At 45.6% G+C, this 18,123-nt stretch overlaps 1 protein-coding gene across 4 annotated transcripts in view; it reads right to left on the minus strand.

Annotated features, from left to right (window-relative positions):
• Window positions 1–18,123, minus strand: part of ABCC4 (ATP binding cassette subfamily C member 4 (PEL blood group)) — a 220,644-nt gene that overhangs the window by 174,889 nt on the left and 27,632 nt on the right. Inside the window, exon 1 of one of the 4 annotated variants that reach the window (XM_082366072.1) lies at window positions 362–1,139. The exons of the other annotated variants lie outside the window; for them this stretch is intronic. Within the exon in view, the coding sequence (XP_082222198.1) occupies window positions 362–402 (41 nt within the window). The 5' untranslated portion in view covers window positions 403–1,139. Of the gene's footprint in view, window positions 1–361; window positions 1,140–18,123 lie in introns of those variants that run through there. 4 annotated transcript variants of the gene reach the window in all.

An 18,123-nucleotide genomic window follows, 5' to 3' on the forward strand; every position in this document is an offset into this window, starting at 1 on the left:
ACTATGCTGGACATTATGTCTCCATGACTTATTTATTTTATACCTGAAGTTTGTGCCTTTTGGTCCCCTTCCCCCAGATCTCGGCTTTTTAATATCCTTCCTAAGAGGAACCAGCGCTCCTTGAAGCAATGGCTGGTTCCAAGGTTGGTTCAGCGTGTGTTAGCACCTGACAATTAGCTTTTTTCATCATAAGTGCCTGCCTGACATGCACCCAGCCCTTGACCCCAACAAGGCAGAAGTGCAGGTACAAGCTCACCCACGGGCGCGGGCTCTCCCTCCCTCCCTCCCTCCGTCTCCCTCTCTCTGGGGCTGTGTGACCCCAGGTATGCTTTGTACCCTTCAGGACATGTGAGTGACAAACCTTGCCATTTCAGAACTCCCTCTTGGTTGTTGCTGAGACATGTCTCACAATCGTAAGAACCACAAGGGCCGGTCCAGCCACAACATGGGCCCCGAAAGAGGAAATTTCTGTGCGGGCTGCTGTAACTAGACCGGGTCCAGGTGAGGAGAGCCCCAGGCATTCCCGGAAACAGCATCACTATCAACGGGCCAGGACCAACGGCAGAGAAAGTACAAGATGGGCCTGGACATCCTGCACCAGAAAATAAGGAAGCTCTAAAGTAATCACAGGGATGTGTGCAAAAGACAGAGAAGCCAGCTTGAAGGGCTCTTGCTAGCCAAATCTGGGATACCTTAGGTATTAAATAAATGCCAGTGAATTATAACCCATTAAATAACAAAAGAATCCATGACTTTATCGCTTCATAAATAGGAGAGAAGGGAAAGCTGCTGCAGTCTAGAATGCAAACAAATATAGAAGGAACAATGGAGTCAGAAAATTATCAATGGAAGTTAAATCTAGTGGGTGAAAGCTTGATGTGAACCATGATATTACATAATCTCAAATTACCTCTCCACAAATTACTTATTATTAATGGAAAAAACAAGAACTATACAAAGGACTAAAAAAAAAATTATCCAAATCCATTATGCATTATTTAAATGATAATGATTAATATGCACAGACAGCCCAAAGGGTAACACCATTCTACTCACTTTGCCAGAGTAAGGAAATTTCCAAGGTCAGACAATAATAACCCATGAAAGCAGAGACCACACTTCTCTCTTTTTTTTTTTTTTGGCTGCGTTGGGTTTTCGTTGCTGCACGCCGGCTCTCTCTAGTTGTTGCTGCTCTTCGTTGTGCTGCGCGGGCTTCTCACTGTCATGGCTTCTCTTGCTGCAGAGCACAGGCTCTAGGTGCGCGGGCTTCAGTAGCTGTAGCTTCACAACCCACGGGGGTTGTGGTGCACAGGCTCAGTAGCTGTGGCTCGCGAGCTCCAGAGCGCAGGCTCAGCAGTTGTGGCGCACGGGCTCAGTTGCTCCGCGGCATGTGGGATCTTCCCCGACCAGGGATCAAACCCGTATGCCCTGCAATGGCAGGCGGATTCCCAACCACTGCGCCACCAGGGAAGCCCCACACTTCTTTTATTGTGTTATTCCTAGCACAATACAGGTAGAAAGGAGATGCTAAAGAATTCTTTGTTGAATAAATGAACGTCTATGAATTATTAAAGAAGCAGTAAGAGAGACTAAGCTTCAGATTTTGCTAACCCTGGTAGCTTGGCACCTCTAAAGATCCCCAGAGCAGGAGGCAGAAGACTGGATTCTAGTCCCAGCAGTGGTACTGAGGCCCCAGGGCCTCAACTGTCCCCCCATCTCCTTCTCCACTCCAGTTCAGCATCTCCGTGACCCTTAATATCTCTAGGTCTCAACTGCCTTCCCAAGTAAAAGTATAAATCTGTGAGCATCACCACTAAACAGGTTTGAAAAATGTTTTGCCATCTATCCTACACTTATTCGCTACGGAAAACGCTCAGGGAGTTAACACTGCGATTTACCCTGAAAGGCCCTCTTTACAAGTCTACTTGCACAGGAAAAGATTCTCAGCATCACTCATCGTCAGGGAAATGCAAATGAAAACCACAATGAGATGCCACCTCACATGTATTAGGATGGCTATTATCAGGAAGGGAGGAAGGGAGGGAGGGAGGGAAATAACAAGTGTTGGCAAGGATGTAGAGAAACTGGAACCCTTGCACACTGCTGCTGGAAGTGCAAAATGGTATAGTCACAAAGGACAGATACTGTATGATTCCACTTAAATGAAGTACTTAGTCAAATTCAGAGAGAAACAAAGTAGCGCTGTGGTTGCCAGGGGGGTGAAGGAAGGACAATGGGGAGTGTTTAATGACACACTAAGGCAGGATGAAAAGAGTTCTGGAAATTGGTTGCACAACAATGTGAATGTACTTCACACTACTGAACCATGTGCTTAAAAATGGTCAGGATGGTAAATTTTATTTTATATGCATTTTACCACAATTTTTAAAAATGTAATGATACTTTGCCACTTTCTGATTGCATGGCCTTGAATTAGCCACATCACCTCTCAGTACTGGCCTCCAGCAAACGGGTAGAACACCTGGAGATAACACCTCCCTGGGCTGCTGAGCCACCAACTGAAAGGATCAGTGTTGCTCTGAACACTACAAAGTCCCATCAGACAAAGAGCAGCTGTCACCATGACAGCAATCTTGAGTAATCCCATGTGGGTCCCAGCAGAAAATAGATGAAGTTGCTCAATTAGGCAAATTTCTTTCCCCATAGCTCTTTATTTAAGGACCCTCACAAATCCGTTCACTTCCCAAATCTGGGTACCATCAAGGCATGAAGGTTTGCATTTCCATCAGATGGCAAGCTGACTGACAGGAGCCTAAAGTATGTGTCACCACCTAAACAGACACGGAGGCCTGAGTCAGTTGGCACCCTGACTCCAATTTATCACTGACAGCATTGAGACCACTGCCAAATTAGCCATCCCTCAACCCAGTTCCAACCCAAGAGTCGCCCTCGCCACCATGATACTCTCTCCTTCCCTCCTCTCCCGCAAGTCTTCATCCAGCAGCAGCACCTCCCTCCTAACTGTCCCACCAGAGACCACAACTCCCTCCAGGCGATGACAACTCACATACTACGTGGCATCTCCACAGGCCTTGCGTGCCACGGTGTCTGGCACAGATGTCACTGGAACCCATCCAGCGTGACATCAGAACACCCACACTGCTGGTGAACTATCTTGAAACGGGTCACCACCCTGGCTTTCCTGGAGTGGCCCACAGCCAAATCCAATTAGACGTGGGTGGCAATGTTCAAGCTAGAATCTTCTCTCCTTTCCTCTGTGACTTTCCCCATTTCTTAAAACTTGCTCAAAATCCATTTTCTCATCCCTGCTCTTTTCACCCACGTCCTGTTCTAAGCGAAGCAGCAATGCAAGCTGCGTGCCCCCAGCTCCCTCCATACCCTCTACCCTGGGGTCCACCCGGGTCCTCCCAGGCTGTGGGCACTGCAGAGCCTTCCTGCCTCAGAGCTTCCAGGCCTTTTCTGGTTCATCCCTGGCCCTCTTATCTCCCTTTCCTCCCACCGGTTAATCCCCTCCCTTCACTTCTTCATAGTGTCCCTTTTCTTATCACCACACGTCTTCCAGATACTTTTTCCCACGCTACAACCAACACTGAGAATCTACAACTATTGTGCATGGGTAACCATCCTCATCGCCTCCTCAAAAAAAATTTTTTTTAATTAATTTTTATTGGAGTAGAGTTGATTTACAGTGTTGTGTTACTTTCTACTGTTCAGCAAAGTGAATCAGTTATACATATACATATATCCACTCTTTTTTAGATTTTATTCCCATATAGGTCATTACAGAGTATTGAGCAGAGTTCCGTGTGCTCTACAGTAGGTTCTTATTAGTTATCTATTTTGTATATAGTAGTGTGTATATGTCAATCCCAGGCTCCCAGTTTATCCCTCCCCTCCAAAAAAAACTTTTTTGACACATTTGCACAGAATTCAGTTAACACTGAGACTAAAACAAGGAGTCACAAGTAAAATATTACTCGTGCTGACCACCTCCCAAGGTTCTGAAGGGATTGAAGCAGTATTGGTTGGAACTAACAAGTAAGGGACCTCACAACCAGCAGGTGATACCTTATCTACTTAGCACAGCACACACGGCCACCGCTAGATACAGGACTCAATTCGTCACCAAGATCCCTCTATGCCGGTTAGTGCCTGGTGCTGACTCACCTCTGAATATCTGGCCTTTAGTGTCTGTTCCAAACGTTTTCTTCCAAACTATTAAACTTCTTCCCCCATGAGGGATGACAGAGCTCTTGCTTCCAAGTTCCAGATATCCCTCCTGAGAGTAAGGAGTATGACTGCCTACCCAAGCAAGCCTTTGATGCTACCCATTGGGATTTGCGAAACCACAGAGCAAAGGAAAGAAACTACCTTACTTGGGTCAAAGAACCACTCCAGCAGCTGAATCAAATGCATGTGAACAACTAATTCACATTTTCTTAATTAAAAGGATGTCTAGGGGACTTCCCTGGCGGTCCAGTGGTTAAGACTCTGTCCTTCCACTGCAGGGGGCGCGGGTTCGATCCCTGGTCGGGGAACTAAGATCCCGCATGCCATGCGGCGTGGCCAAAAACAAGGATGCCTAACTCGAGGTTAAAGAACTGACAGAATTTAGTGAGTTATCTTGATGCTTTCACAGAGTGCTCAAAGTGTATCTATCAGTCCGTGGGAAATAAACATCAATGCGTTTAGGTTAATTTAGGATATATGGCATCTCATACAGCTTGCAAAGCTGTGCCTCATGCCTCATCAGTAGTCTGGGTCTGCCCACACTATGTACACCTGATATTTTCTTTTTCTTTCTTTTCTTTCTTTTTTTTTTTTTTTAGTATTTATTTAGGCTGCGCAAGGTCTTAGTTGCAGCACACCGGATCTTCGTTGCAGCATGTGGGATCTTTAGTTGCGGCATTCAGACTTCTTAGTTGCAGCATGCATGTGGGATCTAGTTCCCCAACCAGAGATAGAACCTGGGCCCCCCTGCACTGGGAGTGTGGAGTCTTACCCACTGGACCACCAGGGAAGTCCCATCCCCTGCTATTTTCTATTCTAGCCTACTTCATTGCAAAAGAAATGCCAGTCATGATATACCCATAATGACAGGAGCATTATTGGCAGTACAGTACCCAAAAGGTGGAAGCAACCCAAGTGTCCAATGATGAATGAATGGATAATCAAAGTGTGGTACATACATGTACACTGGAATATTACTGAGTCTCAAAGAAGGAAATTCTGACACAGGCTACAACATAGATGAACCTTAAGGATATTATGCTAAGTGAAATAAGCCAGTCACACAGAGACAAATACCATATGATTCAACTTATATGAAGTATCCAAAGAGTCAAAAATGAGAGAGACAGAAAGTAGAATGGTGACTACCAGGGGAGGGGGGAGGGGGAGGGGGGAGGGGGCAGGGGGAGGGGGAAGGGGGGGTTGTAGTGATGGGTACAGAGTTTCTGTTTTACTGATGAAAAGAATCCTGTGGACCATGATGATGGTTGCACAGGAGTGTCATGTCATTAATTCCACTCAAGTGTACACTTTAATATGGTTAAGGTGGTAAATAGGTTGTGTATTTTACCACAATTTTTAAAACTTATTTTGAAGAAGAAAGAAACACCAGGCGAAATCCACAAAATTGACTTCGTGCTGCACTGATGGGTTGCGATCTTACGTCTGAACCACACTGGCGCGGACAGCTGCCCGCTGAGCACACACTGTCCGTAGCACAGTCACCTCCACAACAGACTGCGGCTCCCTCAAGGGCAGGACGGCCTCGCAGACGCCTCACACACTCCGTGACCTGCACGGCTCCTGGGACACAGTGAAGCTCAGTGAACACAGAACCACACGGAAATGACCTCCTCTGAGGAGGGCTTCCTCCTTCCCCAGCTCACACTTGGCTGCCACTCTGTGTCACTTGTTTTCCATAAAGTGAGAAGGAAGTGACACGTAAAACAACCAAAACAATACAAGTACTTATGTTGTAAAGGCCAACGCCCCACGGAGCCGTGTGCCTGACCTGACCCAGGGAACCCCACGCTCCTAGGAGGGCTCACGGATGCCCCAGGAGTGCACAAGGCCACAGAAACACTGGCGCATCTTCCTGGAAGTTTTATTAAACTGTGGAGCATGCTTAAAAAAAAAAAAACAAAAAAAGACTCAACACTGAATGAAGAGAACTGGCAAAGACGTGCCATGGCCTCTACAGGTTCTTCTGTCGGGGCGTGTTTACAGGTAGGCAGGGATGGGGCTAGAAAACAGAACTGAGACTCCATTACTGGGAAGCTGTACCCACTTGATGTTGAGGAAGTATATCTGTGAAGCCACTGCTTTTTCAGCTCTGTTCCCCAAGGCCCCCAAGAGGAGAGGCTGAAGGAGACACTAGGAGGTGTAGAGATGTTAGCCAAAGCAGTCCCCTGCACTCTCTGACAGAAGCTACTACTCCCCAAAACTCCTATGGCCAAGTGTCTCCTTGTCCTCTCCTCGTAGATGGCTAACAGGCATCTCCACTTTAAAGTCCAAGATGGGACTCCCGATTTCCCCACCAAAATTGCTCTCCCCATTCTCTCTGTAAATGTCAACCTCACAGAGGCACTGCTCAAACCAGAAACCTGGTGGTCACCCTTGATGCCTCCCTTCCCCTCACCCCCCGCAGCCAACCCGCCAACTAGTCCCACAGCTGCTTCCTCCAAAATGCAGCCTGGCCCCAACCACTTGGCATCTTTTCTCACCCTCCCACCACCATCGTCCCGAGACCGAAGCCCCAAGCCGCCATCGGTTCTCAGAGCTGCAAGAGCCTGCAAACTGTACTGCCTGCTTCCACCCTTGGTTTCCCTAGGATCTTTCTACAGAGAAGCCAGAATGATGTCTTCAAAGTACAAGAGCATGCTGTCCTCCTGCACTAGAATTACACCTATGGTCCTGACCGAGTGTAACTCGTGATGGGTCCCTCCCAGCTCACCACCCCGTCTCCCGTCCAGCACCTTTGCTCAGTGTTCCAGCCATGCTGATGTGCTATGCTTCCGAGAGCCTGCCACGCTCCTGACTGCTGTTCCCTTTGTTGGGAACAGACAGATCCTCTCGCTCACTTTCCCCCATCATTACACCTTTTCTCTTCCAGGTCTCAAGCTAATTGCTGCCTCCACAGAAAGGCCTGGACTGCCTTGTCTAAAAAAGCAAATCCAGATTCTCTACTTCCTCCTTCCAACTTTCTTTACCCATTTACTACATTCTATTTGTTGAGAGAAAAAATAATCCACTCATTTATTTCGTCCTTCTCCATGCAAGAGCTCCATGCAGGTAGGACCCAGTCTTTCCGTGGTGGTTCACTGGCCCCGGCACAGAGTGAGTCACTCAAAACTCTGCTGAATAAATAAATGAACAACTCGCTGGTGGAGAAGCCATGGCAAAGAACACTCACACAACGCTCTCTAAATTTCTCTAGGAGAAGGGGAATGCAAAGGTCAGCTGAGGTCAGTTAAACATTCAACAAGTGCCCTCACCCCACTCAAATAAGTCATTTATTGTTGAAAGAATAATGCATTTTAAAGCACTTTTAGCTGTGGCAAATTATTAACCATTGGTTAGTGCTCCCTGCTTACTGGAGGCTTCCATGGCCCAGCCTGGGCAGGGCTGGTGACACACGGGGTGTAGGGAAACAGGATGACCTGGATCAGAAAGTCCAAGAGCAGGGACTGAGGTGAGGGACAAATGAGGGGCACGCAGACAGATCTCACGGTAAGACCCACCCTACCACACTAGAACACTTTCCCCTACGGCAGGATTTCGTAAGCTCAGCGCTGCTGACGTTTCAGGCTGCATGCTTCTCCGTCACAGGTGGCTCCCCTGTGCTTTGTAGGCGAGTCTGCCGCATCCCTGGGCTCCTTCCTCAATATGCCAGTAGCATCTCTTCACCCTAAGTTATGACAACCTAAAATGACATTTTGGTAGCCAAATCTCCTAGATCAGAACCACTGCCCTAATCTGTCTTTCTGGAAAAGGCACAGAACTTTACTTCAAAGGTTGGCCCCAGAGAGTAGCACAGGGCACTGGCAGCAGTCCTTAACCACCAAGTCAAGGGTTATGGTTTAAACACATTCCTATATTCGCTGGTTCAATTGTCCTTGAGCAGCTCAGTCTGGGGAGCAAGGGATCTATGTTAACAAGGAATTACAATATGATGTGGAAACTGTGGTTGTGAGCTATGCACAGGATCTGCTTCTTGGCTTTTTTGCAGGTCAGTGTAGGGCAAAGTAGGGCTAAGGGATCAATCCCCCAGCTTACCCATCTTCTATACAGCACAGGTTCTCAAACTGTGGTCCCCAGAGCAGCAACATTAGCATCCTGCAACTCGTGAGAAACGCAAATTCTCAGTCCCAACCCTGCCCTATGAAAAATACTCTGTGTGGCCCAGCGAGCTGTACTGGACCAAGTCTTCCAGGTGACGCTGACATCGGCTGCAGTCTGAGAACCTGCCACAGAGCACACCTTGTCTGTATTTACATCAACAGTCCCAACCCTGGGCTTCCTTCGTGTCGCAGCGGTTAAGAATCCGCCTACCAGTGCAGGGGACACGGGTTCGAGCCCTGGTCCGGGAAGATCCCACATGACACGGAGCAACTAAGCCCGTGTGCCACAACTACTGAAGCCAGCGCTCTAGAGCCCATGCTCCACAACAAGAAAAGCCACTGCAATGAGAAGCCCGCGCGCCACAACAAAGAGTAGCCCCCGCTCGCTGCAACTAGAGAAAGCCCATGCACGGCAACGAAGACCCAACACAGCCATAAGTAAATAAATTTACTTTAAAAAAAAAAAGAATGAAACTAGACCATTATCTTACACCACACACACTAAAGTTAACTCAAAATGGATTAAAGACTTGAAGGTAAGATCTGAAACCATAAAATTCCTAGAAGAAAATATAGACAGTAACCTATCTGACATCAATCTTAACAATGTTCTTGTGGATCTGACACCAAAGGCAAGGGAAACAAAAGCAAAAATAAACAAATGGGACTAGAAAGCTTCTGCACAGCAAAGGAACCCATCACCAAAATGAAAAGGCAACCTACTGAATATAAGATATTTGCAAATCACATATCCAACAAGGGGCTAATAGCCAAACTATATAAAGGACTCATACATCTTCACAAAAAAAGAAAAAAAAATGATTAAAAAATAGCAGAAGATCGGAATAGACATTTTTCCAAAGAAGGCATAAAGATGCCCAACAGACACATGGAAAGATGCTCAACATCACTAATCATTAGGGAAATACAAATCAAAACCACATTGAGATATCACCTCACATCAGTTAGAATGGCTATCATCAAAAAAACAAGAAATAACAAGTGTTGGAGATGATGTAAAGAAAAGGGAACCCTCATACACTGTAGGTAGGAATGTAAGTTGGTGCAGCCACTATGGAAAACAGTACGGAGATTCCTCAAAAAGTTAAAAACAGAACTACCATACAGTCTAGCAATTCTACTTTTGGGTATATATTCAAAGGAAATGAAATCTTTATCTCAAAGAGATACCTGTACTCCCATGTTCACTGCAGCATTATTCACAAGTCAAGGTAAGGAAACAACCTACATGTCCAACAAATGAATGGATAAATAAACTGTGATATATATGTATATGTATGTATGCATATGTATACACACACACATACATACACACACACACATAACACAATGGAATATTCTTCAGCCTTAAAAAAGAAGGGAATCCTGTCATTTGTGACCACATGGAATAACCTAGAAGGCATTATGCTTTCTTTGTGAAATAAGTCAGAGAGAGAAAGACAAATACTGCATGGTATCACCTATATGCAGAATCTTTTTTTTTTTTTTTTAAGTCAAACTTATAGAAACAAAAGAAAAGTGGTTGCCAGGAGCTTGGGGATAAAAAGGGAAAGGTTGGTAAAAGGGTACATACTTTCAGCTCTAAGATGAATAAGGTCTGAGAATCTAATATAAAACATGGTGACTATACTTGATAACACTGTATTGTCCAACTGAAATTTGCTAAGATAGAACTTAAATGTTTTCACCAAAAAAAGGTGTCCGTGAGGTGATGGATGCACTACTTAACTTGATGGGAGGAATCTTTCCACAATGCATACATATATCAACTCATCACATCGTAAACTCCAAATATCCTACAATTTTGTCGATTGACCTCAATAAAGCTGGGAAGGAAAAAAAAAAAAAAAAGACTTTGGCTGCTACTTATCCTCATTCCTCTAAATCCATGGAATTTCCCAAGTAACATGAGTGTGGGCTCTGACTGTTTATGCTAACACGGTGACTCATGGTTGGCTCCTAAAGGTTATGCTAATAGAGGACTCAGGATGGGGACTGGCCACACCAGGAAGACTAACCATGGGATTAGAAGGTCGGGCCTGTGAGTCCATGCTTTCAGCCTGACCTCTGTAGAGGGCGGTCTGAAGATGAGCTCAATCACATGGCCAGTGGTCCAATCCATGATGTCTACATAATGAAACCCCAATAGGAACTCTGGACACCAAAGCTTGGGGGAGATTTCCTGGTTGGCCATACTCTATCATCACACACCGATGTGCTGGGAGGGTGACATGTCCTGCCGCCACAGGGATAAGACAAGGAAGCCTAGAGTTTGGGACCCTCTCAGACCTCACCCTGTGTGACTCTCCCTTTGACTGGTTCCAGTTTGAATCTGTTTGCCATAATAAGCAATTGTGTTCTGTGTGTTGTTCTAACGAATTATTGAACGGGAGGGGGTTGTGGGAATCCCTTAATTTGTAGCCAGTGGGTCAAAAGTGAGGGTGGCCTGGGGACCCCCGGACTGGGAGCTGGTGTCTGAAGGGAGGGAGGGCAGTATTGTGGAGGACGAGGCCCTTCACCTGTGAGGTCTGGGTCAACTCCTGGGAGTTGGTGCCGGAACTCAGTGCACAACTCTTCCCTGGAGCTTAAGATTTCACATCATCAGCTCACATCTCAGGACGGCACCTGCTTACCTTCTGCTGGCCGAGAGGTCCACCCACCAACTGGCTCCTTGACCACCTCCTTCTCCCACAGCCTCCCTGTCCTGTCCGCAGTTAATACAGAACTACAGTCCTAGACCGAGTGCCCACCAGCCCACTGCTGTCACTATGAACATTTCTGCCAACACGGAAAGAAGAGACTAGGAATGTTTTAAGAGCTCCCTCCTCTTGCCTGGTGGACACGGGCTCTATCTAACTCTAGGACAGACTTCTCACATTTTAATCTGCAATGAAATCACCTGAGAAGCTCGTTAAAAATAAACACAGACCCCACTCACGGGGGTTCTGACTCCCCAGATCTGGGGCAAAGACGAAGAATCTGCATTTTCAGCAAGCATTCCTCATGGATTTGGTCCGGAACTGCATGGAGAATTACCCTTCCAGGAAAGACCAGCGGTGGTAAATGATTGTTGGATCATAGGGGATGAGAGCTAGAACACACTTTGGAAAATCTAGTACAGCCCATGAGCCCCAGACAGGAAAACTGGCCTAAGATGGCAAGGTCAGTTAAATGATTGAACTAGAACCAAAAACTCAGGCTTTGGGATACCCGGCCTGAGGAACCTTGCAAAAGGTAGGTCAAAGATCCCTCCCTCCCCCTAGAATCTAGCTGTGGTGGATGCCTGCCTGAGGGAAGGACGGGGAAGCAAGGATTTAGGATACTGATACTGCCTAGCAGACCAGCTACTGAATGGGGATGCACGGGCCCCTGTCACTGGTGTCCCCTCATGCCCGCCACTCCGGCCACCACTGACCACTGGCTCAGAAGTGGAACAGGTCTGAGGCTCCAGACAGCTGTGGAAATTGACAGCAGCAACTGGAAGGAGGTAGGAGAAGGGCTCTCAATGGACAGATTCTGAGCACCTGGGGCCATGCCAGTGTGAAGAGGGTAGGATTCAAGTCAGGGACACCTGTGAGGAGAGAACTTGGCCCTGCCTCACTCCTAAGGGCATTAGCGATAAACAGTCAACCTGTTCAGGAAACCCAACAGTAAGCAGTGCTGGGGAAACGTCAACCTTGCTGGGAATCAGAAAAACACAAAGGTGCCATGCCAGACCCAATTTCATTTTTCCTTCCAATTTTGGCCAGGTCAACACAGACACAATTACAAGATTGGCACATTTCAAATTGATCCAATTTTCCTTTAAAACAACCCAGATGTAGGGACTTCCCCGGTGGTGCAGTGGTTAAGAATCCGCCTGCCAATGCAGGGGACATGGGTTCGATCCCTGGTCCGGGAAGATCCACATGCCGTGGAGCAACTAAGCCCGTGCACCACAACTACTGAGCCTGCACTCTAGATCCTGCGAGCCACAACTACTGAAGCCCTCGTGCCTAGAGCCCGTGCTCCGCAACAAGAGAAGCCACCGCAATGAGAAGCCCGTGCACCGCAACAAAGACCCAACGCAGCCAAAAAATAAATAAATAAAATTAAAAAACAAAAAACAAAAAAAAACCCCAGATGTGTTTAATACAAAGCCAGTGTATCCTTTGCCTCAGAAATTTAACTTTTAGAAATGTACTCAGGGACTTCCCTGGCCGTCCAGTGGGGAAGACTCTGCACTTCCAATGCAGGGGGCGCAGGTTTGATCCCTGGTCAGGGAACTAAGATCCCCATGCTGTGCGGCGCAGCCAAAAAAAAAGGAAAAAAAAGAAATGTACTCCACAGAGTTAAGCTTTAAAGCTTGGGAGAGAAGGCCAGCACTTTCTCTCCCCAGTGCATAGTCCAGTACCTGGGGCAGAGAAGGTGCTGAATATGTATTTTCAGGATGAATGATTACACGGTTCAGAATTAAAGAATCAGTCCAGAGATGATGATTACACTCAAAATACTACCTTAAAAAAGTAGCCAAATGGCAAGTGCCGGAAAACAGATAAATCGCTAAAATATATATGCTAGAATATATTAGAGTTGTTTTAAAAGATAAATATAGGACCGGCATTATCAAAAGGCACTGCTTATATTAAATTATACTGCATTTTAAAAGGAAGCAGAATGTGAACCCATCAGAGTATGCAGACTAATTAAAACTCTAAAAAAATGAATACACTACAGGTATACCGATGAAGATTTAAAAGAAATATAGACACTGAAGAGTTTGAAGTTGACCTTTAATTCTTTCTGAGGAAAGGCAAGGGCTTGTGACTGGGACAGGATACTTGAAGGTGGAAGGGGAAGCTGGCAGAACCTTATTTCATAATCTGGATGGTGGTTACAGGGTGTTCACTTTACAACAGTTCTCTAAAGCTATACCTTTGTTTATATAATATTCTGTGCCTGTTGTATGACACAAAGAGTAAAAAAACTGTGAAGTGACAAGATGTACAATGTGATATCAATAGATAATTTAACAGGTGTGTATGTGTATATATAATCATACTGACACTTTCCTACAAAGACTTGTGAAAATTACATAACAAATATACACAGTGACATTAACAAAAGTGGGTTTTGGTGCTCTTCCTTTTAAAAAAAAAAAAAGGAAAGAGCAATGGTATATCATTTGTATTAGTTTGCTAGGGTTGCTACAACAAAATGCCACAGACTGGGTGGCTTAAACAACAGAAATTTCTCACATTTCTGGAGGCTAAAAGTCCAAGATTAAGGTGTCAGCAGGGTTGGTTTCCTCTGAGGTCTCTCTCCTTGGCTTGCAGACGGCCACCTTCTGTGTCTCCTCACAGGCCCTTTTCCTCTGTGTGTATGTGCATCCCCAGTGTCTCTTTCAGGGTCCAATTTTTCTCTTCTTACAAGGACACCAGTCATCTTGGGTTAGGGCCCACCCTAATGTCTTAATTTTCGCTTAATCACCTCTTTAAAGGCCCAGTGTCCAAATACAGTCACTTTCTGACGTACTGGGCACTGGGGTTTCAACACCTAAGTTTTGCAGGGACGCAATTCAGCCCATAACACCATTCTTCACTCATCAGACATGCAAAAAAATGGACACTTCACATCCAGCCCAGGAAGTGAGTCAGAAGTGAGTCGAGGCAAGATTAGCCATGAGGTGGTACCCCTGTTGACACTTACAGATGAGTGCTCAGGGGTTCATTATGCAACTCCTTCTACTTTTGTATATGCTTGTCATTTTCCATCATGAGAGAAAAGAAGGAAGACTGGGGGTAAATCCACATCTGTACATAGGTCTTAGATGTTGGGTTATTTTCTCTATAAAAGTGAGTCACCCAACAGTTATTGGTGTTATCTGTGGTTAGAAATAAAATTAATATCTTTTTCTCTAATCAGCAATGAGTATACTTTTAAAATATTTTAATTAATGTAATGATTAATGAAAAACAAAGAATAAAGGAGTAACAAAAGGAAAGGTGGGAATAATATTAACAGCTGAACTCCATCCACAGCGTAGCTCACCTAATCCATCACTTGGCCCATTCGTGAGTCTGATCCTTCCTTCTCTTATTCCTGGCACATGTTCAGACTATTTCCTAGCCCCCCTGCAGTTAGGTGAGACCGTGTGGCACGGGAGCCAGGAGAAGGGCTGTGTGCCACTCACACGCAGGATCCAGGCCTTAAAACCATGAGCACACCTCCTCCACGCTCTTCTCTTCCACCGTCAGAACCTGGATGAGGTAGCAACCCAGCTTCGACAAAGCAGAAGACAATAGGAGCGTGGCCTAGACCCGTGCATTCGAATCACCTGGAGATTCTGGTCAAATACAAATTCTGATTCACTAAGTCTGTGGCAGGACCTGAGACCACGTTTCTCCCCAGCTCCACGTGATGGCGATACTGCTGGTCTGCAGACCAGCGAGGCTCTAGGCAGACACCCACCAAAGAGGTTCTCGTTTCTGATGACTCAGAGATGGCAGTCAAACGATGAGCAGTAGAAGACACACCAAAAACGACCCAACCAGGAATAGCCAGCTGGCCTTTCTCTCCTGACCCATGACAAAGTTTAACTCTGACCTATGATTAACTCCGGTCTCAAAGTGCAGCTAGTAAATGAATCCAGAGACAGCTGCAGACAGATTACTTTAGTATGTGTAACGTGATACAAGTTGCCTGGGTTCTATTAAAAACAGTATCTGCCACCCCGAGTCAGAGGACAGGGCTGTCAACAGTGGGATCTCCACAGCACACGAATAGCGACAGCTGGCCTGGCAGTAGAGGACAAGAGGACAAGAAGGTCACACATGGGCCTTGGGTTCACACACAGGGCCCACCAGAACTCCTGTTCTTATGTAGAAGTCCATGTAGAAATTGTTTGCTCCCTGAGACCACAGCTATCATTAACAGACTATTTGTCTATATAAAATCTCAGCAAATATTTGCATCACCTCAGCCCTCAACATACTAGCAGTCCAGTGTTTATAAAGGTTTTGTAACCTTTTGTACACTGTTTGTCCAAAATTTGCAAGAAGCAGAAGAGAACTTGGCAGTAACCCCATGATACTTTGAGACGCTCTGTTTTGCAGTGGAACCTTCTTGGGTTTAGGGTGAAGTTTACCTAACTTCATGTTCTTTTGCTATGCACGTAACAGACGTTGGGCACACAATGTATCAGGGCACAGAGTGTGACACGGCTTTGCATGAAACCAGAAGCGGGGAATAGGATTCCCTCCGCCTGCAGTCACCATTAAACCAAAGCCTGGGAAACAGGCTGAACATCCAGGAAGCTCCGATCCTTCCCCTCACCCCCCAAGAACTCCCATCGCAAGCCTCTGCCCACTAACTCTAAGAAAGAGCCATCTGAAGGGGAATTCATGAGAAATCTAAATTACTGGATGAACTCAAAGAGGCGCAGGCTGCTTAATCTCAGGGACCTGAGACAACTTCCTTGGAAAAAACATTCTAGAGTTCAGGGCATCTAACTTATAATGTTTATGTACTTAGGAAAAACCTTTCACAGCCAGGGAAGAAAGCACCTTCCAGCCTGGCACTGTTGAAACTGCCACAGATTTCACAGTCAAACATGAAATCTAAATCAATCCCCTCTACCTTCAGTGGTCCCACGAGGCCACAGGCTGTCTTTACTGTTTTCATTTCCCCAAAGCACCTAACATATAATGCAAAGTATGTTCTGGGCAAACGTAAATACTTGCTACTTAACACAAAAACACACATATGCCTAATTTGTGACCCCATTTATTTTATGTCCCCCAAAAGGACAAAAAAAACAGGTATTTTGCCACCCAAAAAAAATCAGGAAGATGCATCTATTGCAATCATGTATCTCTAACTCAAAAACAATTTATTCAGAACAAGGTTCCTATTTATTTGGAATCTCCCCAAAACTTCCAAACTGTTTTTTCCCAAAGTCTCCACACAGCACAGTTCTAATTTTTAGACATTCTCTTTTTCTGATGATTCTTTCAGCATTGACAGCCTAGGGCTCCCTTCAACACTGATGTGAATTTCAGGGTGCAATTCCATCTTGCCCGGCCTCACTGTAGCTCTGTCAACTTGGCTTAGGTGTGAAGTCCTGAAGAGCATCCTCTGTTATTGCTTCCTTTTGTTCCTGGTCCCTTCCCTTGGGGTCATGACTCTTCAGGCCCACCGATCAGACTCAGTTGTGCCTTCGATTCCCCAGAGGATGTCATCGGAAATGCAGAAAGTTAAAATTAAACTCACCATGTTCAATGAGGCGGCATTTGGTGCGTTTCCTTCTGTTCCACTGAGAGAGTTGAGGACCCTAAGACTTTGGTATAGTACCATTGACCCTCTTGTTCTCTCCAATGCCTCTTGAAGCTGGCTCCAGGATTTTCTTAACAATCTGCTTCAGCTCTTCATGCTTCTGCCCAAACTTCTTTCTCCTCAGGCCTGGCCATCAGATTCTTCTGTATCATCATACAGCAAGGTGACTAATTTTTAAATATTTAAGGCCCCATAGGAACACTCTGACAGAGACTTCAACCTCTGGCCTAGGTTGTCCTACAATTCACAATTATTTCTTGGCAAATGGTATGAGGTTTGAAGAGAAAGGGCAGTTGATGACACAGCTATGATTTTCCTCCAAGTAAACAGAATAACTAATAAAGTAGGTGAGCCTATTTTTTCATTTAATTTTTATGTCACCACCCTACATGATTAGGAGAAAAGGTAAAGGGTTAAAAAAAAAAGTAATGATTTGAGTTCATATTTTTTTTTTTTAATAAGTGCATAGAGACCACACATCACTTTTTATTTATTTATTTATTTATTTTTGGCTGCATTGGGTCTTCGTTGCTGCGTGCAGGCTTTTCTCTCATTGCGGCGAGCGGGGGTTACTCTTCATTGTGGTGCGTGGGCTTCTCATTGCGGTGGCTTCTCTTGTTGCAGAGCACGGGCTCTAGGTGCCGTGGACTCAGTAGTTGTGGCTCGCAGGCTCAGTAGTTGTGGCTTGCAGGCTCTAGAGTGCAGGCTGAGTAGTTGTGGCGCACGGGCTTAGTTGCTCTGCGGCACGTGGGATCTTCCAGGACCAGGGCTTGCACCCGTGTCCCCTGCATTGGCGGGCGGATTCTTAACCAATGGGCCACCAGAGAAGTCCTTGAGTTCATATTTCTGGTAATTATCCATGAACTAATAACTGAGAGATTACTTCAGCTCCATAAACAAAACATAGAAGGCCCAACAGCCCTGAGGCAGAAGGCGTGATGGAAAAATCCCCAGTGTCCACGCTGGCTGTGAACATAACACCACTCTTCCACACCAGGTCAGTCCTCCTTTATGACTATTCTGTCCATCTTTCTTCTAGGCAACTGTTTAGAGCTCTCAGCAGAGACTCCAGACCTGGAATGGGGAATTCTTTACATAATACTGAGAAGAGCTGTCCAAAATGATAATCCAATTTAAAATGTAATAGGCTTTCTGCCTATTACTCAGAGTTCAGGGGGAAAAGCTAATTATAAATTATACACTTTCTATCTGGGCAATACTAAGTCACTAGGACAGACTTTTGGAAAATTCCAGCTAAACCAGTTCATTCTTTGAAGCATTAGGTCAATTATGAACATACCAACCCTCAGCTTGAATAGCTGCATATTCAGAAAGAACAAAAACATCTTGTGAAAAGCCTCTGTACGTGGTCTGTTAAAGGGCTTATTTGATAGGAAGTAAGTTGAGAGAGACGAAACTCCCTAGTGAATCCTAGGACAGGCTAAAACAGCTTACT

Source organism: Balaenoptera borealis, assembly GCF_965194805.1.
Source record: "Balaenoptera borealis genome assembly, chromosome: 18".
Classification (NCBI taxonomy): Eukaryota; Metazoa; Chordata; class Mammalia; order Artiodactyla; family Balaenopteridae; genus Balaenoptera; species Balaenoptera borealis.